Source organism: Crocodylus porosus, unplaced genomic scaffold (assembly GCF_001723895.1).
Source record: "Crocodylus porosus isolate Cpor-Errol unplaced genomic scaffold, CroPor_comp1, whole genome shotgun sequence".
Classification (NCBI taxonomy): Eukaryota; Metazoa; Chordata; order Crocodylia; family Crocodylidae; genus Crocodylus; species Crocodylus porosus.
The window spans coordinates 232,739,680-232,765,864 of NW_017728886.1; the positions used below are offsets into that span (position 1 = coordinate 232,739,680).

Consider the following 26,185-nt stretch of genomic DNA (forward strand, 5'->3'; position numbering starts at 1 on the left):
GGGGGTAGGGATGGGGGTTATTCCTCTGGCTTCCAGCAATGGAACAGCTGGGAGCCTATTCCAGGCATGAAGCAAATGTTGCAGCAACAGTTGGCAGACCCGGCTGCTAGTGTGGGGTACAGGGGAAACTAACTCTCCCCCCTGCCCTGCTCTGCCTCAGGGGCTGTGGTGCCTGGTGCTGCAGCAGCAAGGGGCAGGGAGCATCAAGCAGATGCAGCTCTGGTCCCTGCCGGTGGCACGGGGAGGGGGGGATGGCTGGCCAGTTCAGCCCGGGTTGGTCATGACCCACCCTCCCAGCATAGCTTCCCTGCAGCTGAGGGTGCACCTCAGCTGCAGGCATGTGCCTGGATTGCCTCAGTCCAGAGTGAATGTTTGTTAAGGTACAAACCGATTCAGCCTAGGCATGTTAAACTAACCTGTAAAGGTTGAATCAATTCAGGCTCTGGCTTTTTGAATGTCTGTCCCTAGCCTTTAGGCTGACTAGTGGAGAAAGCAATATTCTTGCATCATTCACTACACTTTTGTGCTTCTAAATTATTAATTCAGTAATTAAAACTACACTGCAACAAAGTCAATTTCCTTACTTAATTCTGCTTCCATTTATTTTTAACAATTCTGCATGCACAACAAATGGTTCTCTTCATTCCAGCATCTACTTTTGCTCAAGCCCGTGCTGCTGAAATCAGTGCTATGGTGAAGGCAGTGGCACAGAAGTCTTCCAATTCACTGGTGTTCCAGACTCTACCTAGGCACATGCGAAGACGAGCTATGAGCCATAATGTCAAACGCCTCCCCAGACGGCTCCGTGAGACTGCCAGAAAAGAGGTGCAAGTTCATCTTAAATCATTTGCTACCCAAATGTGATGCATTCAAATAATGTATTATATACTTTGTTGCTCTTGCATATGATTCTTCAGATTTTATTTCTATCACTATTGAGTAATTTTACTGAATATGTGTTGTGAATAACTTAAGCCTGACTAGTTTAAAGGTGAGACACTTTTTTCTCCATGGCCTTCATCAGTTGCTTAAATGATTAATAGTTTCTCTCTCAAAAGAGCTGAACTTGGTAAGATGACCAGTTCTGAAGAGATAAAAGATTGCTCTTATGCATAGAGTATGTACGCTCTTCCATGGTCTATTAGGTTCCAGGCTTCTTCAACCTTTCTTTCTCCATCATGTTTTTGAATCTTTTGCCATTGTTTACTGCCTGTGGACTTTGAATCTTAAAATGTAAATCTAAAGCTACGCAGGACTGTAGCTGGATGAAATTGAATTACTTCCCTGGTCTATCATGCGACACTCCTGTTAATAACTTCCAAACTGAGATTTGCCCTTTTTTTTGCAGTATCATATTGTTTATTCATTGAGTCTAACTCCTCTTTAATCTTGGTCCTTTTCTAAAGCACTTCAGCCTACCAATTAGCAATTTATTTCACACTTTTTATTTGTGAATGAGACCTTTCTATCCTAAGAGTTATATTTTGCACTTCATCTTGTTAAGTTCAGTAAAACTGCAGCAGTAGTCTGCAGTCATCAGGATCAACTTGAATTTTCATCTGATTCTCCAAAGTGCTTGCAGTTCTTTTCTGGAATGTCAGCTGCACTTTTTATAAGTGTACTTTCTATTCCAAAGGTTACAAAGATACAGTCTAAGTTATCCAGCCCATGGTGTGGGGAGCAGTGGCAGCATTAATTGCCATGGCTCCTGGAGCCATAGCAGTTAATGCTGCTCTTACTCATTCTGCCATGAATTTCCAGACCTGTAAGGAGTACCATGTGCTGACATATGTGGTGCATGGAGCTGCCTCATCTGGCACACAGGGCTGTCTGAGGAGCTGGAAATTTGGTGGGGAGGAGTGGTGACTGCGTAAGGGAAAGGGGTTAGGGTGGCACTTGTGGAGCGTGTGGACCTACTTTGTGATACACCTGTTAAAGGTTAGCCCCGCTGGTTTAAAAGTTGTTCAATCCCTACAAATCCATGTAATCTACAGGTTTTTTTAACATTGACTAGTAAATTTTCAAATCTATGTTTAAAGTTACAGTAGCTGTTCCTCTTCCTTTCTCTCTGTACAGATAGGTGCTGTGTTTGCCCTTTCCATGTGATTTTAGACATCTTTCTTGTTCTTGAAGATAATCACGAAATTCTAGAATCTAGCCCATTAGCCAGTCACTGGTGTTTTTCATTATCTGCGCTCTTTTACCCCCAGTCTACTTCAAAGTTAGCTTAAAGCCCTCCTCACTAGGTTAATGGATGGATAGTCTTTGACACTTCTTCCCTTTTTTTGCCACATGGAATTTCCCAGCAGTCCTTCGTGGAATACCATCTTACGGTCAAGAAAGCAAAAATCTTCCTGTCAATATTATTATGTTGCATTGCATTGACCTCCAGTGTAGATCTGTGCCCTTACATCAGTGGAGAAGAACCAGAACATCCAGAGACTCAGAACCAAAGGAGGGTGACTTCTTTCACTTTGACTCCTAGAGCCTTGTAGTTGCTTTTAATCAGGGTCACGCATGCCGGTATTACTGCCCACATGAATATAGTAGTGGTCAGAGGGCCTCGGCCAGCTTTTTGTGATTGAGTCTGAGTTTTGGCCTCAAGTAGACAGTCTACTTCCCATCATAGTGGGTTCAGTCATGAGATGCCTCCATCTCTCAGAGGAGTCCGATTACTGACATAATTTCTTTTTTGGGGGAGCAAGGTGATATGACTCTCCCACTCTTTGGAACACCTGGCTTCTTTCTCCTAACTGTTGGAAGTCCTTTTCTTTTTTTGGTTCTGAGGCTACGTAGGGATTCTTGATGCGTAGCAGATGTGAATGGGTGTAAGGCATTGTTTTCTACACAGAATGGAGCACTTGGTTCTTCTTCCCAGTTTTGTTGCAGTCCTCTTGAGCTGAGTAACTTCCTTCAAGTTGGGCATTTGCAGAGGCATCCTACTGAAGTAATCTTTCTTCTGTTGCTTCATTTACCAGGTTCCCCAAGGCCTCCTGCAGCAGGCACCTGTCATACTACTGCCTGTTGTCTTCCTTCAGCAGGAACTTGCAAGTTCCCAACAAGTGAAGACCAAAACCTGGCTGGAGAAATAGCCTAGGCTTGTCACAATGTATTTTAATCCCTATGAAAATTTAGAAGCATGTATCTTGTACATATTTTTCCAATAAATTTGCTGCTTGTGAAAGTGACATTTACCTAGTGCTTCCTGCAGCCAGAATTGTAGAGAATTCCTTGATCTGGTCTGTTGATATACTGACGCAATATCTCAGTTCTTTCTGGACTTGGATGTCTTCAGTTGATGTGTGGAGTAATTTGCCTGTTGCTGAAGATTATGCTTAGTCTCAAAAAACATCCTCTCCACCCTGTTAAAATTGTAAATTTGGCTCTTTAACGAAAACTTCCCTTAGTGATGGACAAATTCTAGTATTATGTTTGTGCGTGAAATAGGGAAGTATTGGTCTCCCCAAAATTAAAACATTGCATGGTTTCTTTTAAATAATTGTGTACTGTATGTTTAGCATTTAAATATGTTAGCATGCCATAATATATCCTCTGATCTAGAATAGGCCTTTTCTTCTACATTAACTTGCCCTTTCAAGCTTGTCACTAGAATATTGACTGTTCTGGAAATGCAGGCCGAGAAAGCTGTACATCAGAAAAAAGAGCATTCAAAGAGTAAATGCCGCAAAGCTCGAAGACGCCACATAAATCTGGTGCTGGAATTTAATCGCAGGCAAAAGAAGAATATCTGGTTGGAAACACATATTTGGCATGCCAAAAGATTTCACATGGTGAAGAAATGGGGATACTGTTTAGGAGATAAGCCCACTATTAAGAGCTATCGGGCTTGCTATCGAGCCATGGCAAAACACTGCCTTCTTCAGGTACCATGTTTGCATCTCTTTTGTTTGTTACCTTGCCCAGGTGATGATTTAACTCACCATTAAATTATAATAGAAGTCTTGTCATCTCTTTGTGGGCACTATTGTGGCAAAATTTGGATTGTGTACTAGTGTTAATGCTGAATGTTATGAAATGGCCTTAGGGTAGAAAATGCTTGGAAAGAGAGAATTGGATTGATAAACCTTTGCAGGAAAAAACTACACTTGAGAGATTTTGTTTTGAAATAGTGGTTCTTCTATTACATCATAAACATTAGGAGACTAAAGAAAACCTAGGCCAGCATTTTGAACAGGATGTTGTCATTGGTCGACACTCTGTCACCTAACCTTTTTGCTCTGTTGGTTTGATACCAGACAGTTTGGGAATTACCAGAGGCAGGTTAACATTTAAAAGAAAAACAATAGCAATGAAAACAATGACCAGTGTTTCTTTGAATACAGTTGATAAGCTATTGTTCTTTACGAAAGCCTTAAAGGTTATGTAGCATATTCCTGCCAGGATTCACTTTTAAAAGCTATTCTCACTTTGACATTTTATCATTATTTCAGGACTTATCATACTACTGTTGCCTAGAGTTAAAGGGAAAAGAGGAAGAGCTTTTAAAGGTGCTTGCTCGTATGTGTAGCAAAGATACAGGTAAAAACTGACTTAAAAATTATTTTTTTTTTTTTAAATACAGTACAGGCAAAGAGTCTGAACTGAATTGGTGTTACAAAACTAAAAAGTAATCTTTGAATTCAAGCAAGAACTTGGAAAAACTCTTCTGTACATTTGGCTGAAGGAAAGCGGATGAGTATCAGGGCTAGCACCCCATGAACAAGTCTATATTTGGGATCTTTGCACTGAATAGGGGAGTTTTAATGTGCTTCATTCCAGAACCAGGCCTTCCCAGTTTCAACTGTTTGTTAATAGTCTTGTTCATTGCATGGCCCATTTTGGCTACTGGTCCTGGTGGCCCATTTGTAGTAGGGGTGCACTGGTAGAGATTTTTGGGGCCGATACCAATAGCCAATTTTCTAAGGTATATCAGCCAATACTGATCTGATTTCCCAGACGCTGCTCTTCAGCTTGGAGGTGTGGGGGGTGCAGATCAAGGCCCGTGCAGTGAGGCAGGGAATAGGGCTGGGGCAGGCGCTGACCAGCCGGAGTGGGGAGGGGCACGGGACAGAGCCGCAAGTGGCTTGTCCAGGGGGTGTGTGCCCCTGGATCTGTGCAGCATGATGCAAGCTGCAGCTGTGGGAGGCACGGCTCGTCGGGGTGGCACAGGAAGGGGGGTGGCTGCCACCGCTGTGCACAGCTCATCCAGTGCTCATGTGGCGGCTCCCGCTGCTTGTCCAGGAGGGCATGGGGGGGTGGGTTGTGCCCACAGATCTGCGCGGTTGGGAAGAGCCCAGCCTCCTTGACGAGCTGTGCTTCTGTCCCACACCCGCCATGGCTGGGCAGCCCCTACCCAAACCCCACAACCTCCCTCACTGCAGGGGCCTTGATCTGCTCCCCCCTTCCCCTTCCACTGCACCAGACTTATCAGCTGCACACAGCATTCCACACTGCCAGCTCTGCTCCTCACTGCCTACCTGCTATGCTGCAGCTGCATGCACACATGGGCATTTATTGGACAAATTATTGGCTCTATTGGACCGATTTCCGATACAGAAAATTTTCTTTATATCAGTGCTGATCTGATATTGGACCCATGTATCAGTGCACCTCTAATCTGTAGAAAATGTTTGAAATAAGCCGATATTGCTAGCTCTTTTTTAAATGCTTTTTTGTACTTTAGGACCAACTTTTGCAGCTGTGCCTTGCCTGTCTGGAAGGCATCAGGGCTCCCTGGTTCTCTACCAGGCAGATCGGTATCCTGAGGACCTGCTTGGCCCCATTACATTCATTTGGAAACCTAAAGTTGGGTGTGGTCTTGGTTCTGAAAATAGGCAGTTGTGGATCTGGATGCATCCAACTCTTAAACAGGTATCTTTTCCTGATACTCTTTCTCTGGGGTTGAACTTCAGGATCTTTTTTCTCTCTGAAATATTCTCTGGAAGATATCTGAAATACAATAGTCTTCTGACAGACCTGGGAAAACTGAATGTAGTACATTGGCATAGGAAGAAAAATAAAACCATTACCATTTTCACCTTGTTCACTAAACAAAAATACAATGCTGTTTTTTTCATACAAGCTGCACATTTGTTTTTGGTGAAAACCTTTAAAACACTTTCCGTATTTCTTCAATTTTATTGTAATATCTTGTAAATGCAGTTTTTGCTTTGTTGTATGATGACACCTGATGGGTTTTTTTTCTCTTATATGGAGATCAGGGACCTCTTGATCAGTTTTTGTGGCCTTGCACTCAATTTAAAGGCTTATTTGTTTGTTAACAACCTTTACAATATTTGCAATTTATCTTTACCAGTCCAATCCTGATCTGAAAATTTTCTGTGAAAATTGCATACAGAGTCCCTTTCATATGCAGTGGCTATGGATTTAGAACCTGATTCAAAGTCCATCATACTGTGTAGACAACATTAATTTCAAGCTTGTATCAAGTTCTTAGTATTATACATTCAGGAATTAATGGTGAGTCGCTAACTTTGTGGAATTGGGGCCAGGCCCTCAAAACAGATGGAAAGATAACACAGGATCAGAATTTTAAAATGATACTTTAGGATTTTGTCTAACAAATGAATTGCTAATTTCTTTAATCCTGATTCAGTATTACATTTTTCTTTAGGACATATTGACTGAACTAAAAGCAGTTTTTAAGTGTTCAGAGCCTGTAGTAACTTGTATCCCAGAAACAGTCACAGCATTGCCTCATGAGGAAGAACCAACAGATGTAACTAGAAGCATTGGCAAGAAAAGAAAGAGGGAAGACAAAGAAGGAGAAAAGACTGTGCCAGTGAAAAAGATCATCGGTGATGGAACCAGAGATCCGCTTAAATCATACTGCTGGACATCACAAAATACTGGTATTGTAATAAGGTATGTTTATACTGTACCAGAAACGTACAAACTTAGATTCATGTTCAGTATTTTGCTCGCAAGTGCACAAATTGCATGAATAAACACTTTAATGTTCCAATGTGTCTAACTCTTTTTTCGTTATTTCTTTTCTTTCTCAGTGATTTGACCATGGAGATTCTCAGATATCGCCTGGTTGGCCCATTCTCTCACTGTGTTCTTACAGAGGCACTGAGTGCTGCCTTGGTCCAAACTGTAAGGCATTTTACATGTTTTATGGAAATTAAGCTGCACCACTAGAATAGTCATATCCTAATGTACAGATTTTTAAGGCCAGCTTTTAGATCATCTAGCGTGTGTATAAAAAGTACCATAGAACTTCCCCCAGGTAGTCTTGTAGTGAACCAGATAACTTGTTTGCCTAAATCATAACATTTTGAAAAGCATTCAGTCTTGATTTTGAGGGATATTGGAATGTAAAAAAATGCTTTATCATGGTAAAGCAAGCTCTCAACTTTTTCAGTGCAATGGTGTGCTGAAACCCTTGTAAGAGCACCAACTGATTCCACGTCCACTTAAGTATATTGTTAAAGTGAATGTGGACAAAAACTTTTGAAAAAAGTTATTACCATCTGAACCAAATATCCAACTCTGCAGACTCTTGCCTTCCTGCATTATTTTGGCACATGCTACACAGTATAGACCTATCATTGTTTGCACATCTTTTGGTATTTATAGTAAATGAGATCAGGTGTTATTTAAAATGGGATTTCCGGTAAGGAGCCACCTGGTCAAAGATGAGAACAGCTGTTTTTTTTTTCTTTGTTTAGTTTTGGAATAAAGTTTAGGAGTACTGGAAAATGCAGTACAATGGGACTGAATTCCATTTTTATTTCTTGGACATTAGTAATGATAGAGTTTCCATTTTTTTAGCTTACCACAAAGAAAGTTTGCTTTGAAACAGTCATTTTGTATTAACACATAAATATAGATGCAGATGAGTCACTTAATTTCTTTTTGGTTTAATTGCATTAAATCATTTTTTAGGAGATGGCAGATGCAGAAACAGAACTTAACAGCTGGTGGGTTGAAAACTGCAGGAAATCCGAGGGTCTTTCTCTTCATCTACATCAAAAGAACATCTTTGAGTTATTACAAGGTATGTAGTAGAAAAGTGAGTGGGGAGACATTAACAGAGAACTCTTCAAACTTGTAGCTTAAAAAGTGTCCTGGGGTACCAATAACAGAGTTCCATAGGAAAATCTCTTCTGCCTTTGTCTCAGTCACTGAGGAATGAGTAGCAGTTCTTTCTACCAAAAAAAAAAGTTGCAAAAGGATGGATATATTAATTACTTTGGTCTATTCTCTTAAAGGAATGAAATGTTAAAAATTTATCATCATTTCAGTTTGTAAAAGGTTTGTGGTAGCTTATTTTAGCTTGCTAGCAAAATAAAAGTTAGCTATTGCAGGAATGTAGCTAGGTCTGCACAGAGTTACACTGGTACTGAAATATATTTTAATTTCCAAATTACAAAAATAATGCAAACTGAGACGTTGAGGGAGTATATAGAAGAAGTGTTTAAATTGGATGGCATTTTCAAATTGTACCATAATTTATAATGAAAGCAATGCCTTTTGCTCTGTAAGTATATTGCTTGGAATAAATTAAACAAAAATTTTTTAATACAGTGACTTAGATTTAAGATTGTTCCACTACCTTTCCCATCAACACAGGCGTCCAAAATTAACACAATAAGAGTGAAAATAGACACTCGGGGCGCTGACAGATGTGCAGCCCCCTGCTCTAACTCATGGCGCTTCACAGAGAGAAGGTCACTGGGGGGAATTGAGCTTCACTTTGCCTGCAGCCTCTCTTCCCTAGTCTGCCCCCTACCCCCAGCTCTGCTGTTGTCTATAGGAGCGGGAGCTCTGGGTTGGGGTTTGCCCAGCCTGACCTGGAGCGGGGAGGGAGCTGGCGGGGGGACCACAAAGCAGGAGAGGCTCTGATCCACCTGCCCCCATTCCAACTCAGACTGGGCAAACCCCAGCCCAGAGTTCCCTCCCCTCCCTTTTCCCCACTTCCATCCTGTAGATAGCCCTGGGGGTGGGCTTACATCAGTCCAGCCCTGATCATGTATAGAGACTAACAAGTTAATGAAGGTCCTCTGCCTTGGAGCACCTTCATTAGATGAGAGTTAATTTGTTGCATGATCAGCCACTTCAAAGTGCTCTGCAGCCACGCACTTCTGTCAGGGCATGGCTGTAGAGCCGGTTCAGGGGGCCTATCGCACAACAAATATCACTTCTGTCAGTGCGCTCAGAGACGGATAGAGTTGGACACTCAGTTTCAGCCTCTATTATTTCCTCTTCCCTCCCCTCCCCATTCCTGGTTTTATCTACATTTTTGTTCCGAATAAGTCGGATTTGCTTTATATAATTTATATACAAAACATACAGCTGGCAGTAGTGCAACACTGATGCATATGAAGATCTGGCCCTAAAAAAGTTATTTCTGAGATGTGATGGGTGGGTGAAATTTGGCATTTGCTTAGTAAGAGGAAGTAAACTAGAGATTGGGCAGAATTTCAAAAAGGAGTGTTTTTTATATTTTTTTTTCTGTGAAATTAAGTGTTTTTTTACTTAAAAGGAAATGAACATTCTGTAAAGAGTAGTTAAGCCAAAGTTGGAGGACAAATGCAGTTGTGAATGTTCAGAAGTGAAGTTGTTCTTTCTCTAAATGCAAGTGTCAGTGTAATTGTAGTAACACATGCTGTTGTCTCTCCACTATTGGGCATTTATCTCATTGGTAATGACTCTTCAGAATATAATTAAGTTGTATGATGCTTTGCAGACCTACAGAAGTGTCTAGGTCCCTTGTTTGTCTCAGTCCAGGATTATAATGATGTCCTTGTGTGTATTTTAAAGGGATAAGCTCACCAGCTGAACTTCCAGCAGGTACAATATTGGGCCTGACTGTGGGGGACCCTCGAGTGAATTTGCCAAAAAAGAGGTTAAAAGCCATGCCGAATCCAGAAAAATATCAAGGTAAAGTGCCTCCTTCATGCTGTGGCTCTGCCAGAACAGGAGAGGGCAAAAGACTTAAATTACTCTCTGTTCCTTGATTTTCACACAGTGTAGCTTTTTTACGCATAATGTTCTACCATTCCTTTTGGACAGTCACATTTAAAACCTTTCCTTTATTCTTTCAGCCACAGAGAAGAACAGAACTATGTAGCTCTAAGGATAGCATAGGTGAGGAAGGGACTTGCACCAAAGCTGGTCTTGTGCTCAGTGGAAGCCTCTGTCTAATCATACAGATGATCCAGGTTCGAATCCTGGCAAGGCCAACCAGGTGCTAAAAGCTGTAGCGCTGGCAGTTGCTGTTGTGCTTTGATCATAGTGACCCCAATGAATCTACTAGTACAGATAAAATAATTCCATTTTAAAATAGCTGCATGCTGGAAGTTCTAACTCAACTGCAGAGAGTTCCTCTATGGATAGTAATAAGTAACAAGTAGGGGGAAAGGCTAAGCATGTTTGAAAGACTTCTATACAGCTTCAAAAGCTTTCAGTTTCTGAGTGTAAAATACACTTACAACTGACATGCTGTAGCACAGTTCAGACTGTTGAAAAGTGTGTGAAGGTGAACACACGATTAAGGACATTGTAGTAGAGTTGGACAAAAAATAATAAAACACTGCCATGCCCTTTGTTTCCCTGTTGGATAGATAGCAATAAGCTATTTAATAGCACAGGAGAAAGGAGAAAGAAGAGCCCAGAGACTTGGAAATCTTTTCTTTGTTTAACAGGTTTTTCTCTAAAATAAGGTTCTCTTTCTGCCATTTAGACCAGGTTAATTTTCCAGTTCCCTGCATCCAGACTTTCTCCTTTTAGGATCACTGTACAACTTCTTCCCTACATAAGCCTACTTTTAAGTTCCCAGTGGCTATGGCTACATGAGACACTGACTGTACAGTCATTTGGTACTTGTATAAGAGTTACTGCACAGTAGTGTTGCCAAGGGGCTTCTTTATGACACCTGCCTGTGCAGTGACCTAAGAGTACTGCTCAATAGTGTTGCGTTGAGCTTGCTGCCATATGACTCTACTGCGCAGTCAACACATCATGTAGACATGACTAATCAGCTCATTTATATCTCTTTGATTTTTTTTTTTTTTTTTAATCTTCATATCTGGGTTAGTTTCTCTCTTGCGCAGTAGTCCTTCCACTACTCATCCTTCAAATCCCTCTTTGAAATAATGCTGTATCCCTGATCCTTACTTTGTAAATAAGTGAAACAATATAAACTAATCCAGCATGGATTATTTGCAAACACTTGTTTGGGGATGGAAAGGGGTTTGGCTGTTCTGAGAAACAACCTGCTACCACCATTCCTATTCTAGGAGTGAGCTCTTCACCACTTAGCGATGCCTACTGGAGGGTACTTTTAAGATAACCAGGAGTAAGCAGTCCAGCTGCTGAAGAGAAGCTCAGCTGCTACAACATGGGGAAGACTAGCACTAGTGTGCTTTCCTGCTCAGATGGAAAGGTCATAGTCCAGCAGTGGACTTTTAGAAGTAATTCCTGCCTTTACAGATTGCCAGATAAGCAGAAGAAAAGTACTTACACTCTCTTTTCTTCTCGGGTCAGGAACTAGAAACAGCTCTCCTTAATACTGACTGTCCCAAGGATAGAGGTAAGACTGACGGGCCTATAGTTGCTCGGGTCCTCTCTCTTCCCTTTTTTGAAGATGGGGACCACGTTAGCCATCTTCCAGTCATCCGGTACCTGGCCGGAGCACCACGAGCGCTCGTAAAGCCGTGCCAAGGGCCCTGCGATAACCTATTCTAGTAAAGATTTAAAAAATTATCCTGGACAGGTGCAGGGAGTGTGACAATGGACCTGTCAGTACCAGTTACGCAGGAATGGGAAGGGTTAAAAGGCCAAGCAGGGTAAAGCTTTTGCTTTTCCTAGGTCCCATCCTGAATGACTCCTAATGTCCATAGATGGGCAAGCTCTTTGTGTCCTGTCACACATCTGTTTGTGTGGGGATAATATGGGATTCCTGTTCCTCTCTCCTACATTGGTAACTAGGGACTGGAGTACTTGTCACACACTTCCCACCTCAGTTTTTTTAGATGTTGGCTTGGAGAAGGGGCTCTTGACCCTATCCCATTCCCCTAAAATTACAGTAGGGGGCATTGTTGCTTTTTCCAACCTGAAACCTGTATAGCAGCTCATGGTGCTGTTTGCTCCCTGACCTTTCCCTGCTTTGATGGGCCTCCTTGGAACGTGGAAGACTGGAACATAGAATTCTCATACTAATTCGCACACAGAAAGCAACCCCACAGGGGATTACATTTGATCCAGGCACCTCACATAATCTTACAACTGTACTGTAGAGGTTAAGTTTCATAGTTGGTAGGATCAGAAGGGACCTAAGCAAATCATCTAGTCCGCCCCCCTGCCATGGGCAGGAAAGGATGCTGGGGTCAAATGACCCCAGCTAGGTCACTGTCTAGCCTCCTTTTGAAGACCCGCAGGGTAGGGGCAAGCACCACTTCCCTTGGATGTTGGTTCCAGCTCCTAGCTGCCCTGACAGTGAAGTAGTGCCTCCTATATCTAGCCTGAATCTACTCTCAGTCAACTTATGGCCATTGTTCCTTGTTATCCCCGGTAGTGCTTGGGGGAACAGGAACTGTCTCACTGTCTGCTGGTCCACCTTGGCAAGTTTATAGGCGGCCATCAGATCCCCTCTCAGCCTTCTTTGGTAGAGGCTGAATGTGTTCAGGTCCTGTAGCCTCTCCTTGTAGGGCCTACCCTGCTGCCCCCTAATCATGTGAGTGGCCCTCCTCTGGACCCTCTCGATGCTGTCCAGATCCCTCCTGAAATGTAGCACCCAGAACTGGACACAGTACTTCAACTGCTGTCTGACCAGTGTCACATAGAGGGGGAGGATCACCTTGGACCTGCTCATGATGCATCTATGGATGCATGACAGAGTGCAGCTAGCCTTCCTGACCGTGTCCCCATATTGGCAGCCCATGTTCATCTTGGAATCAATAGTGACTCCAAGATCCTTCTCTGCCTCTGTGCTGACGAGAAGGGAGTTCCCCAGCCTGTAGGTATGCTGCTGGTTCTTCCTCCCCAGGTGCAACACCTTGCACTTGTCCGTATTGAAACTCATCCTATTCTCATCAGCCCACCTCTGCAACCTGTTGAGATCTAGTTGTAGCCTGTCCCTCTCTTCTAGCGTGCTCACTTCTCCCTACATCTTAGTGTCATCTGCGAACTTGAAGGTGCTTTTAACCCCCTCGTCCAAATTGCCAATTAAGATATTGAACAGTGCGGGCCCGAGGACCGAGCCCTAGGGACCCCCACTGCCCGCATCTCTCCAGGTCGAAAATGACTCATCCACCACTCTCTGGGTGCAGCCCTCCAGCTAATTTGCGACCCATCTGACTGTGTAGGTGTTGACACCACAGAAGCCTAATTTTTAATGATGGGGTGAGAGACAGTGTCGAAGATCTTCCTAAAGTCCAGGAAGACTACATCTACCATGACACTTTGGCTGGTTGCTGGTCTAGAAACCTGTCTAGAAATGAACGTTTGTACCTGGCTTTAGATAATCAGCAGGTTCTAAAAATACATGCACTGACAGGTCTCTATATTGGTCTTATGCACTTAAGTTTTCTTAGTGGCTTTCTCAAACTTAGCACCCAAAAATAGTTTTGTAATTTTTTTGAAGGATTGTTAAAAGCTTCTTCTTAGGGATAAAATAAACTCCACAATTTATGCTATTGCAAGGAAGTTTTAAGTGGATCTTTCAAGTATTGCCTTTCTCAGGAGCTGAGAAGAAATAAAATAACTTTGAATGCCTTCAGTTCAACAAGTCATTTCTGTACTAGGGGTGTTCAAAGCGGGCAGTATTCAATTTGGATTTGGCCTGATTTGTGGGACAGTGATTTGATTTGCTGATTCAGATCACTGTCCCGATTCTGAAGATTCAATTCTGATTTGGCGAATCAGTGATTCGGCCACAGACACATTGTTACATTTTTTTTTTCTACGTAACTTGAGGTACCAGGCATGGGTTGTGAACACAGAGATGGTGGGGTGAATGGAGCATCCCACAGGAGCGTGGTGGGGGGTCCCCCACACTCTCGGCAGTGGACCCAGGAGTGGACTGGAAGTACTTCTGGTCCACTTCCGGGTCCGCTGCTGAGTGTGCTGTGGACACCCACCGCCGCACGCTCCCGTGGGACGCTCCATTCGCCCCACCATCTGTGTTCACAATCCACGCCTTGTATCTCAAGGTATGTAGAAAAAACATAAAGCTGTGTGTATGGCTGAATCGTTGAATCTCTCTGAATTGAATTGGAGGCTTCTGATTTGATTCAGAGAGATTAATGGGTCTCCTGATTTGCTGCCGAATCAGGCAAAATCTCCAAATCAAATCAGTGACTGAAGCTTTGCAAGGCTCTATTCTATACCAAATCCTCAACCTTGAATATGGAAACTGTTTTCATAACCGCAACTTAAATGTTTTAACTGGAATATCACTTGCTTTGTGACCAGCCAATTAGAGCATATTTGTTAAATATAAACATCCATTTAGCTTCTTGGAAACAGAAACATCTGCCAAAGATGTACTGTATTTACCTGAATGTAAGATGGCCCTGAATTGAAGATGACTCCCCAGTAGCTAGATTCTATTCATGGAAAAAGTATATACTTTAAAAAAAAAAAAATGCCGTATAGAATCTAATTATTGGAGGACTGGGGCAGGCTATGGGAAGGGGAAGTAATGGGGTCAGGTGGTAGAGGGACAGGCAGTAGAAGTGGTGGGGGGAGGCAGTAAGGGGCAAGTGCCACATACCACCCTTGTGCCTGCCTCTTGCAGCCTCAGTCCCTTGCCCCCTGTAGCCTTGGGTCCCTGATCCTCCTTCCTGCTGTCAGTTCCCTCCTGCCTGACCCTCCACTTCCCCATTACTTCTGTTCTGGCACCAGCAGACTCCATCCCCTCTACAGCCGAGAGCATAGGGCACGGTCCAAGCCTGGCCTTGAAGCCAGCAGCACTGCTATAGGGCCAGGCTGGGGTTGTGTTCGGTCAGAGGCTGCCAGTACCTGAGCAAAGGTAACGGCATGGGAGAGTTGCAGCCTGTGAGGATGGAGGGGGAAAGAATCAGTGTGAGGGGTGTAGAGGTGGTTGGGGACAGGCAGCAGCTGCCTGCCCCATGCTACCTCATACTCAATTCTAAGACAAGGGTCTTTTTCCTCATGTTAAATGGGAAAAATAAACCTCACATTTTAATCAGATTAATATGATAATTCAGTTACTGCCACCCTCATCATTTTGATTGTACAGAGGGATTTTGAGGAAGCATTACACCAGTGCCATATTTGAATTTGCCTTCATTGAGGCATTGTTTATGCATATCTGCTTCCCTGTAGTTGAGAAGCAGATTATTTCCTATATATATCTCTGCATCTCCACAGCAGCCAGCAATGAAAGAAGCCCTGAGTCCATTTTCATTTTATATAGGGATTCAATAATAGCTTTTCTGCCACCTTGCCAATGTGGTACATCTTGCATTAAGGAAAATAAGGCTTCTTTTAATCTTTTCACAGCAGTACATTCTATTTGGAGTGAGGTGAGTTTCTCTGACATTTGTCCTTGTGGAGCTATGCAATGCTGAGTAGAGCTGTGATTCTTTTGATTCTCTTGATTTAGGTCAAACCTGTAATTGTTTCTCTATTGTATGCATTTTTAATTCTTGTTTAATGGTTTCTTTGAAAGTCGTAACTCTCTGATTTGACATGTGTCCCAGAACTACATTAATTTTTACTCTGACCTCTGAAGCCTCTTGACAGTCCTAACCAAAGAGTCTAGTTTTTGCATGTTGACAATATCTTTGACATCTCATTTTATATAAACAGAAAGGAAACTTTTCCTCCCCCTATCTTTCTCCTTCCCCCTTTTTTCCATTTGCCTTCTGGAGATTTCAGTCCAAGGTGGTACATGTCCATAAGCATGTGAAATGGTCATTATGTATTTTAACAGAGGTTATGTTTGCTTTAATCAGTCTTTAATCTTTGAACTTTGTATGAAGTACTTTTCATATTTTAGCATGTCTTTGAATTCAGACTAAGATAAACTGATCACCTTATAGAGACTAAAACATTTATTCATGATTGCTGTATAGTAAAGTGAGAAGAGTGTCTATCCATTTGTTATTCAAGTACTAGTCAAAACAAACTATTGACTAGTTCTCTCCTGTAGGTGCTACATGTTAACAAATTGAAGATAAAACTTGAACACTTTTAAGACCATCTGATTTAAATCTCTATTTTTCCTTGAGTGCTTATATGCTTACATAGTCTATCATTGGTGCATATGTGCCAAAGGCATTTGACCAGAGACTCATGGTTAGCTGTGTCCTTTGGGCCATCAATTGTTTGGAGTGTTTTCATGCTACCAACTCAGGTTTTAAAAGTACCAACACCCTCTCAGTTTCTTCTCATCAATTGGGACTGCTATCAGTCAGAACTTCTGGTAAGTATGATCAGCCAGTGCTTGTGTTCAGTTTTTGTATGTACCTGTTAGCAGTTAGTTTAGTGTTAGTTCTTTGTTTTCCATTATTGAAGAAGAGCCTTTTTCAGTCTCCCACAGTAATACTCTGGTACCACCTTAACCGTTTTAGACCCAGCTTCAAAAACTCCTCAGTCTGTGAGACCAGTACAAAGATGTATCATTGGCTTAAGTGAAAGGCATATCATGAAGACCCTCGTAAAATGAAGATCTTTCTCAAAGTGAACATTGGGCAAAAATCTTTATTCTTAGAGATGTCTATGCATTTGACCTTAAGCTCATGAAGAGGTACTTAGCTGTGCAGAGTAAAAGCAGAGTTTGGAATACATAAAATGCTCCTCGGCCATCTGTCTGTGGCTTGAGGAGCAGGCATTTATATTAGATAAGAAATGAGCAAACAAAATGCTCCAGGACTAAACCATTTCATCAAGACGGTTGTTATTTTTACTTCCAATGCCTCCTTTAGCCCCTCAATCTGCATCAGTGCTGACGACTCTGGTGCTGATCCCAGAAATCTGGTGCTGATGACTCCATTGGCTCCCCCAGTACCAGCACACTCAGTGCTAACACTATTACCAGTTATTCGAGACATAAGTAATCACTTTTCCCTGCAGCAGTGACTTCTGCCACTATTCCAGTAAAATAGGGCTAGCATCGGCTATCTTGTTCCCAAGCTTGAACTCCAGGAATATCTAAGCTGGTCAAAGAAGTGCTGTTATTTACCCTGTTTATATGGATTCTACCTTTTCTTGTACAGTTTTGTCAATTTTAACAGAAATTATTGATATTGAAAAAATCCCAAGGTAATATCCTTGTTTGCTCAAAAAACTAACCAGGTGTTTCTTCAAGGTTTACTGCAAAGTACTGGCAACTGAACTTAAAATGAGTTCTTGGCACCCAATAAGATGCCTAGTTTTTTTTTTCATTTGTTTCCTGTGATTAACTTCCACTATCATCACAACTTTTTGTCTAACCAAAAGTAAATATATACATTAACCCATGTCCGTTAAAAAAACAAAATAAAAACCCTATCAAACACCCAAGCACTGAAGGAAATACAATCTATTCTAGAACAGAACCTTCTTGTGAATTGCACGTGCATTTTATCTGTTGACCTTGATAAGAACAATGACTTCTGACTTCGCATGGTACTTGCTTGCTAAAGATTTAGGCCAAGTTGTTCAAGAAGACAAAATAGTTTTATATATGTCCAATTCGTATTGAGTTGGATGTGCACAGGGCTTCACAGAAAATGGATGTATGCCTTGTTTACACTAGGCTAGAAGTCTGTCACCAGAACTTCTACCAGCAGGCAGCGGCCACCACACGAGCTGCCAGAGCACATCCACATCTGTGTGGCTTCTACCAGCTCCATGTTGCTCCACTATAGCATGTATATCAGCAAGGATGACATGCACCTTGGAAGGCCTTGTTTCTGAAGGGAGTAGCAGAAGCCTTGTGGTTGGTGAGGCATGACCCCAGGGGGGTCTGTATATAGACCCACCTGTGTTCTGCTGGCAACACTACTGGCACGTAGGATCAATCAACCGAGGGACAGTTCTTGTCTCCAGTAAACTTAAAACACAGACAAAATGCAACAAGGGGAGGGTGGATGTAAAGAGATAGTGAGTTGGTGAGAGAACTGGGTTTTATGCTAGAGTGACAGGATACTTGGTAGACAGAGGGGGTGTTGCCAAACTTAGGAAGCAATGAGAAAAGACACAAAGTTAAGATGGTTAGAAGATACTGATTTTATTTTATGTGTGTATGTATTTAACAGATTTATAGGCAGCCCTTCCCAAAGAGGCTCAAGGCATCTTTCAATAAAAGACAAAATAGAAACAGAATAAAATAGTAAAAATAAGAAAGTAAAACAAAACAACCTCTTCCCGCCATCTTCCCCAAATCTCTGAACTTCAAACAAAGCCCACCCCACCCTCTTCTGCTCCTATGATCCAGAAAGATACCTCCCTCACCTCTGCCCAGTCAAAACTTGCATCCCAACCCACGTTCAGTACCTCTATAAACTAAACATTTCCCTATTATTCCAACCTACTCCCCATCCCCTACCTCACATGCAGTGGAGTCTTCCCACCCCCTTACTTCCCCTCCTAGGCTGTCCCCACAAGTCAACTCATTATTCTCTTCCCCCTCCCCCAAGAAAACATATTGTTCAATTCAACCAAAAACAAAAACTTGGGAAATAATTTTGGCTCTTGTAAGGGTCAGTAGGAGTTTTGCTATTGCCTTAGGTGAGCCAGGATCACCCGTACTAGTTTGGGACTCCCGTAAGGTATAAATTGCTTGAGAAGTGCAGTAATAGCCTAATCTTATCCAGGCTTTGTCATAACTACCAAATCAGAGGAAAAGCCAGCCCCATGTTTCACAGGGTATTCTTGACAATGTGCGATCATTGCCAGTCAATCAGAAAGGCCCGCTTATGTTCAAATTATGAAGGAGTTTCAGAAGTACTGCAATTTGGAGAAAGAGCTCAGACTCCCCTCTAGTTTAGTGTCTGTTTAGGTACAGCGAAAGGAAACTTAGAAGGAGTTTTAGGGGAAGAAGAAGGAATGGAGAGTTGAAAGAGCGCTTCTTGAAAATAAGATGAATGATTGTAGTTAGAATTTAGAAAGTAGTCAGGTGTTTCAGGTTTGACATGGATGTAGCTGCATAAACTATAATGGCTTAAATGGTATATGTGGAAAAAAATAAGATGGAGAAAAAAGTTACAGTAATCAAGTAAAGAAACAACAAGGGAATGAACTAGATTGCATTTGGACAGTATGTAAAGAGAACTGGATTTTCAGGAGACTGGCTATGGGAGGGAAAGTAGGAGATTTATCTTGCTCACCTTTGTTTTTGTGTGATTATGGCTAAACACCATTCTACTTTTGTTATCAGCCCAGACAGAAGGAAGAAATTGAGCAAATAGAGTCTGTTCCTAAAATTCTTTGGAATTCCTGAAGATATTTGTGTTTCTTTTACATCCAATCCTTTATTTTGTTGGGGTGGATATGAAAAAGATCCCGTGTCAGAACAGAACCATCTGCATTTATGCAAACTTAAAGAATGCAGTTCCAACTTATGGCAAATCTAACCTGATTATTATTTTTGTGCATCTCCTTTGAAATTATAACTTATGCGCAGAAATGCTTAGCAGGTTTCAACTTGTAAGCTCTATAATTCTTCAAGGGATACTGCCAGTTTAAAAGTCACGTCTCATAGTTACAAATAGCACATTAAAATGATAATATATACATTTTTAAAAGTTTTTTTATCTTTGTGTACGTGACTGGGCTGCGTACAGTCAGTGCCACCCTTTTCTTCTAACTACTTTCTTCTGAGCATTAACAGAAAAATTATATACATTTTAAGAAATTATTTAAAAATTCAAGCTCTTCTCGCAGGATTTTTTTTAAGCTAATCAATTTCTGAAGATTCGTTGGGCGTTTCCCTTACACTTGCCTTCATCTTGTCAAATATGGTTCTATAGACAGTAAAATAAATTCCTTACATCTCATTCATGGAACAATTGTGATGACTTCATTGTACAAGAATATCTTGTTTTGGTAGGGAGGTGGTTGCTGGTTGCCATGTTATGCCATGCCATATTCCAGAACTTTTCATCCATACCTGTCAAAACATGTTAGAAAGTGGGCGATATGATGGAATCTTCATTTTGCAGATGAGGCATGGAGAAGTGACTGAGGGACAGAATGGCTGAGCCAGCCAAGATGTCACTAAGTCAGCGGCAGAGCTAAGAGTATCATTTACTAGTTTCTAGTTGTTCCTTCAACTTTCTAGGCAGTATGCAAACATAGAAGAGACTTGGTCCCAGCCTCAAAGAAGTTACAGTTTGACAATTTATAGGCTAAGGAATGCATAAAAACAACAGATTAAGCAGCCAGTTAGTGACTGAGTATTTCCTGATAATATTTTAATAACATGTTTTAGAGGCTTAAAATCATCCTCAGTTACACTACTGCTTTGCTAATCTGAGATGTAGGCTTCATGGTAGGGTGTTTCTCCTTGTCTCCCAAACCCAGTAAACCTGAGCCTTTTTTCTAAATGGGTGGTTCTACAAATTCCAGAACAGATTATGAAGATCTGCCAGTTGATTATTACAGATATGATTCATTTTGCTGAACTTGGCAACAGATTTGTGTTACAAAATGCCCTTTGATGAAGAGATTAGTTGCTCAATCCTCTAAAATTGTTTCTCAGATCTAAGCTACCCACAACTATTTTAGCTTCAATTTCTATTTAAAAAATCTAAGATACTTTTGGAAGTTTTGATCTTTCATATTAAGGATTTTCATCCTCTGCATTCCCATAATTATAGTCTCTCCAGTTGTTTTCCTTTCACTTGTATTTCCCTTTTATGTGGCATATCTATGATAAAATGTGTTTTTTGTATGAAGGTTCCTTTTCTCTTATAGACATTGAGAAAGTGGCGCAGCTGACTCTAGAGGGTGTACCTGTAGAATGTGCTCACAGCTTTATTTGGGACCAGACTGTCTGTAAGAATGTCACTGAAAATAAACTCCCAGAGCAGGTAATTTAACTATATGAATTACTAAATTTAAAAACAAAATAAACCTGGTTAACATCTACCATCTCCAGTGCACATAATGACATTTAAAATTCACCCTCTGTGCAGTTCACAAAGCAGTGGTTTCCCAGTTGAATCCTATTCCATTGCTAAGATAAAGGCTGTTATCTCAAATCATAGGATTATATGAAATTAGGGATGGAAGGGACCTCAGGGGGTCATCTGGTCCAATCCCCTGCTCAAAGCAGGACCATCCCCAACTATATTATCCCAGCCAAAGCTTTGTCTAGCCAGGTCTTAAAAACCTCTGAGGATGGTTCCAGTGTTTTACTACCCTCCTGGTGAGAGAGGTTCTTTTTAATATCTAACCTAAACTTCCCCTGCTGCAAGTTGAAACCATTGCTTCGTTTTCTGCAACTGAGAACAGTCTAGCTCTATCCTCTTTGGAACCAGATAGTTGAAGGATGCTATTAAAGCACCACTCAATCGTCTCTTCTCCAAACTAAATAAGCCGGGTTCCATCAGCCTCTCTTCATGAGTCATGTCCCCCAGCCCTCTCACCATTTTTGGTGCCCTCCATTGGACTCTGTCCAATTTGTTCACATCATTTCTGTAGCGGAGAGCCCAGAATTGGACACAGAACTCCAGGTGTGTCCTCACCAGTGCTGAATAGTGGGGAATAATCACTCTTTTGGGTATAGTTTGGAACTCTTGCAATAGTTCAATTAAGTCATACTAATTGCTTAATTTATGCTTAACAAGATAGATAGCTTGCTCCTGAGAATGTGTAATAATTTTAAGTCTTCATTTGTTTAAAAAAGCTTAAAAGATTTTACACTTCTTCTAACCTGTGTATACCAGGTGAAAATGCTGGAGCAGTATAAAGGGGCTCTAAAATCCTCAATTCTTGCGAGAAGAGAAAATGAAGAAGAGTTCTGTAGATATGAACATGTTGGAGGGAGAGAAGCATATGTGTAGCATCTGGACTGCAGTCCACTATGCTGTGGAACTTGTGGACAGTTCTGTGACTTGGTGCCAGAGTCATGCTGGCCAGAGTATTGAGGACATGCTGCCAGAGTATTGAGGATCTGCCTGTACAGTGCAATATTATGCTATGCAGATATATTGGAACTGGCTCTGAATTAGCTAACTGGGTACTGGAAACAGCCTGGCTGCTCTAACATGGTGCCCTACTCAGGCTAACAGAGCTATTGACCATTTCCCAGATCCAAACTAGCTAATTCAGAACTAAGTCCAGTTATCTTTATATGGCACTTTGTTGTGTCTAGTAACTCCACACAAATAAGCTCCCAAATTGTGTCTGAAAAATATTGGGAATCATAGAGCAGCCCAGGAACAGGATTGCAAAATGACAGCCTAAAGCCACCATAAGCTCCATTCACTCAGAACTGCAAGTTCTTCACTGCGCTTTTTTAAGATGAGATACTATTGTGTGATGACAATGTCTATCTGAATATTCTCTTGATGTTGACCTGGCTTCACATGCTGTGGAATGACCACCTTGCATAAATAATGAAAGCACTTCCAAAGCATTTTTATGTAATACAATAAAAATTACTGCGTGCGTACTGACATTTGTGCATATGACCACAAACTTCAATGCTTTTTATAGCTGTGCAGAGTTAACATCAAGGAAATATAAGGATGCAGTATATTTAAAAGAACTGAAGTACTGTATATTTTTAGTTGCTTTGATACTAGTGTTTTTTAATTGAGGACCCCTCAGTACTGATTTTTTTTTTTTTACCTTTATAGCTATGACATTGGCTCCCAGCATTAGTTTATAACCTAGAGTTCCTTTTTTCCTTTTCTTCCTAACCGAAACTGGCAATGGTTTGATTTCATATGTTTGAATTATAATGAGGTTTTCTAGAAGTTTGCATTTCGACATTATCTTCTTAAGCTTCCTTACCTGCTCCAAAGCATAGTAGCCTGGTAGCCTGATGTGCAAATACTGTAGTCTCTGAGTGGAATAAAACCCTTCTGCAATTAGTATTTCTTTTATGGGCGTCCTAAGTTGGATGTAAACCATTTTTGTTTATAGGTAAAGATAGATTTAAATGTACATAGAATAACCTGTGTAGAATCTGCCTATGGATTGTAATAAGAACATCCCTTTGAATATGTATATGGAATAGTTCAATGAAAGAAGAAAATTGTTGACCAAATTATGAAGAACTTTCCTAACTGCTTTGAATCTCATTTTAGGATTTAAATCGCATGAGAAGTGAACTGTTAGTACCTGGATCACGGCTTGACTTGGGTCCTTGGGAATCCAAGATTCCTATACTTTTGGTTCAGCAACCAGGGAAAGTGGCTGGAGAAGATCGACCAGGATGGGGAAGTGGCTGGGATATCTATCTTCCGAAAGGCTGGGGCATGGCTTTCTGGATTCCTTTTGTAAGCAACTTTCATTACAAATTGCAGGCAAATATGACAGATTAAAATGGAATTTGGTCTGATCGGTGATCATCTGGGGAAACGTGTCCTGGTACACTCCCCTTATGGCTACTGAATCAAAGTTTCATTTTAAGGCATGCATGTGAAACTTGCCCCAAAGGTAGGTTAAGATATCTTTCAAACTTACTAACCAGCCATAGTTGTTGCACCCACTGTGAAAGTGTGATGAAACATGAAATGAAGCTTTGATTGTGGGGGCAGAGTGAGAGAACGTGCAGACATGTAACTTCAATCTTTCTGCTTTTAAGGGTGTTTATTTAAAAAAAACATTAAAAAACCATGTGTATTCTAGGAGCTTGCAAAAAAGGTCATATATGATGCCCCCTGCCAAGCTTGTAGTCCAGCTCTGATTGGACCATCACCAGCAGCTGCCTAATGGAGGTGATCTATGTGAGCCAAGATTAGCAATCTCTGATTGCTCTCCTGTTTCGGAGAGCTCAAAAAATTTTAATTAGACAGAATACTCTTGCCTTGTTGCTTGGAAAATTCAGCTTTGATCATTTAAAGTTGGATAGGTTTTGCATCTTCTGCAGTTCACTTTATAGCTGTGTGTGGATGGAAGACTTGTGCTGATGTTTGTTGCATAATAAAGGAGAGATTGGTCAGTGCTTTGCTCTCATGATAGGATAGTCCTGGCAAGCTTTACAGTCATAGTCCATGAAATCATTCTCCAGATTTTCTGATAGTTTTTGAAGATTAAACTAAAGAAGCATAAACGGAACCAGCATTTCACCTAATGAATCTTGAGAGCTGTAATATCCATGCTTTAAGTTCATCTTCACAACTAAAGCAATAGAAGTTAAGTGTTCTTAGACAATAAAGTCCTGCTTTTCCAAGGTGCTTCAGCTGACATTCTTTAACTAGGAGCCTTAGCCTTAACTTTTTTCAATCTTATTTAGAAAAATACTGAAGTTATTACCTTGCAGATATATCAAGGTGTACGAGTTGGTGGCTTGCAAGAGGCTTTGAAACATTCTGAATATAAAAGAATACCTCATATTCCAGATGATTACCCAGACTGTCCTGCTGGAATTCAGTTTGCCAAAGAACTAGAAAGCAGTCTTTTTGAAAAATTCAAGAGGTAAAATTTAATTTATCAAAGATTGATTTTTTTTTTTAATTTAGAAAATTGGCCTATTTTATTTAAAAAAAAAAAAAAAAAGTTATATTCCCTAAAAATGTCATGATCTGTTATTGCCTTGTTTAATTTCTAGAATTATGTTTTGTTGAGAGCCTCTGTTCATGTCTGAAATGCCATTATTACAAAAAAAAATGGTGTTCTGTAGACAGAAAGTGCTCTGCTAATAGGACCCATAAATTTAATTAAAACCTTTTTAGATCCACACTTTCATTCATTCATAAAGTTTTAATGTGATGGTGGATAACACAGTGGAGTAAACAAAGCCATAAACTTCATGCTGTTAGCATCAAATAAGGGAAAAATCAATTTCTGCCAAATGTAGAAAGATAAAGTTAGTGAGAAGGCATTTTGATATCAGGTTTCTAAAAGCATTGTACAAATAATGGGGCATGCAGTAATTAAGCTTATTGCAATACTTGATAGTATAATTAACATCAGGCAAAATAATTCTTGTATTCTAATTATTTGTCTCTGTTGTCACAGAAAATAACCTCAAACTTTTTTCAATCTTATTTAAGCTAGGTTTGCCTCTCATCACCCATGTCAAATACACTTGTGGGAGCTCATTGATCAGAAGAAATAGAAGGAAACAGATTTGGCTGTATATGGCAAACAACGTGACAACAGCTGCCAATATGAAGCAACGAGCAATCTTGTAGTGCAGTGGTGCTCACAGTTTTGGGCCCTGTGCTGTCCACACATGCCAGGATTGGGCCCTGTGCCACCTCCACCCAGACGGAGCCTGATCCCAGCTGGGCAGGGATGACATGGGTCCCCAGGGCCCAATCTCAGCCAGGCAGAAGTGGCACAGAACCTGGTGCCACACCCACCTGGCTGGAATCGGGCTCCAGGGGCCACATGCATTGGGAACAGGTCCCGTGTGCCTGATGTAGCATGCAGGGACCACACCCCTAGGATCCATGGAGAGCACTGTAGGACAGATGACATAATGCTGGAGGCTGGATCTGGATCACAAGCCATGGGGTTGAGCACCCCTGCTATAATGTCTTAGATGGGGTGCTTCTATAAGAGATAGGGAAGGAAAAATACTACATTAAAAGACATTCCTACAGTAGGAGAAGCTAATTTAGAATATTATGTACATTTCTGGTCAGTGGGTTCAAAAGACATTGAACTGGAAGCTACAGAGAAGGGCTACTGAAGTGAATAAGGGAATGGAGAATGTACTTTACTGGGGCAAGATTAAAAGAACTTGATTGTTTATTCTAACTCTGTGAAGACTGAGAGGGGAAATGATTACTCTCTTTATAAATACACTAGAGAGGGAAAAATATTTAAATTATAGGATAACTGTGGTACAAGATTAACTAGGTACAGCTTAATCATGAATAGGGACCTACTGAATTTGGAGCAGCTGCCCCCTGATTTTTCAGGCAGAACATGGGGTCCAGCAGCCATTTTGCAGGTAAAGTGCAGCATTCCTCCCCACCTCTGATTGGCTAAGGGGCCCAGGTGGCCCCATCCTTTATCAGTGGTTGGCTGTGAGGGCTGCCAGTCATGCAGTTTTGCCGCCAATTGGTGGAAAGGAGTTGAG

At 41.3% G+C, this 26,185-nt stretch overlaps 1 protein-coding gene across 1 annotated transcript in view; it reads left to right on the plus strand.

The window, feature by feature from the left end:
* Window positions 1-26,185, plus strand: part of POP1 (POP1 homolog, ribonuclease P/MRP subunit) — a 36,096-nt gene that overhangs the window by 4,622 nt on the left and 5,289 nt on the right. The window contains exons 3-13 of the mRNA XM_019551084.1: window positions 650-825; window positions 3,636-3,884; window positions 4,452-4,539; window positions 5,684-5,871; window positions 6,635-6,885; window positions 7,026-7,119; window positions 7,912-8,023; window positions 9,790-9,909; window positions 20,896-21,011; window positions 23,238-23,429; window positions 24,416-24,570. Coding sequence (XP_019406629.1) covers window positions 650-825; window positions 3,636-3,884; window positions 4,452-4,539; window positions 5,684-5,871; window positions 6,635-6,885; window positions 7,026-7,119; window positions 7,912-8,023; window positions 9,790-9,909; window positions 20,896-21,011; window positions 23,238-23,429; window positions 24,416-24,570 — 1,741 coding nt within the window. The remainder of the gene's footprint in view (window positions 1-649; window positions 826-3,635; window positions 3,885-4,451; window positions 4,540-5,683; window positions 5,872-6,634; window positions 6,886-7,025; window positions 7,120-7,911; window positions 8,024-9,789; window positions 9,910-20,895; window positions 21,012-23,237; window positions 23,430-24,415; window positions 24,571-26,185) is intronic.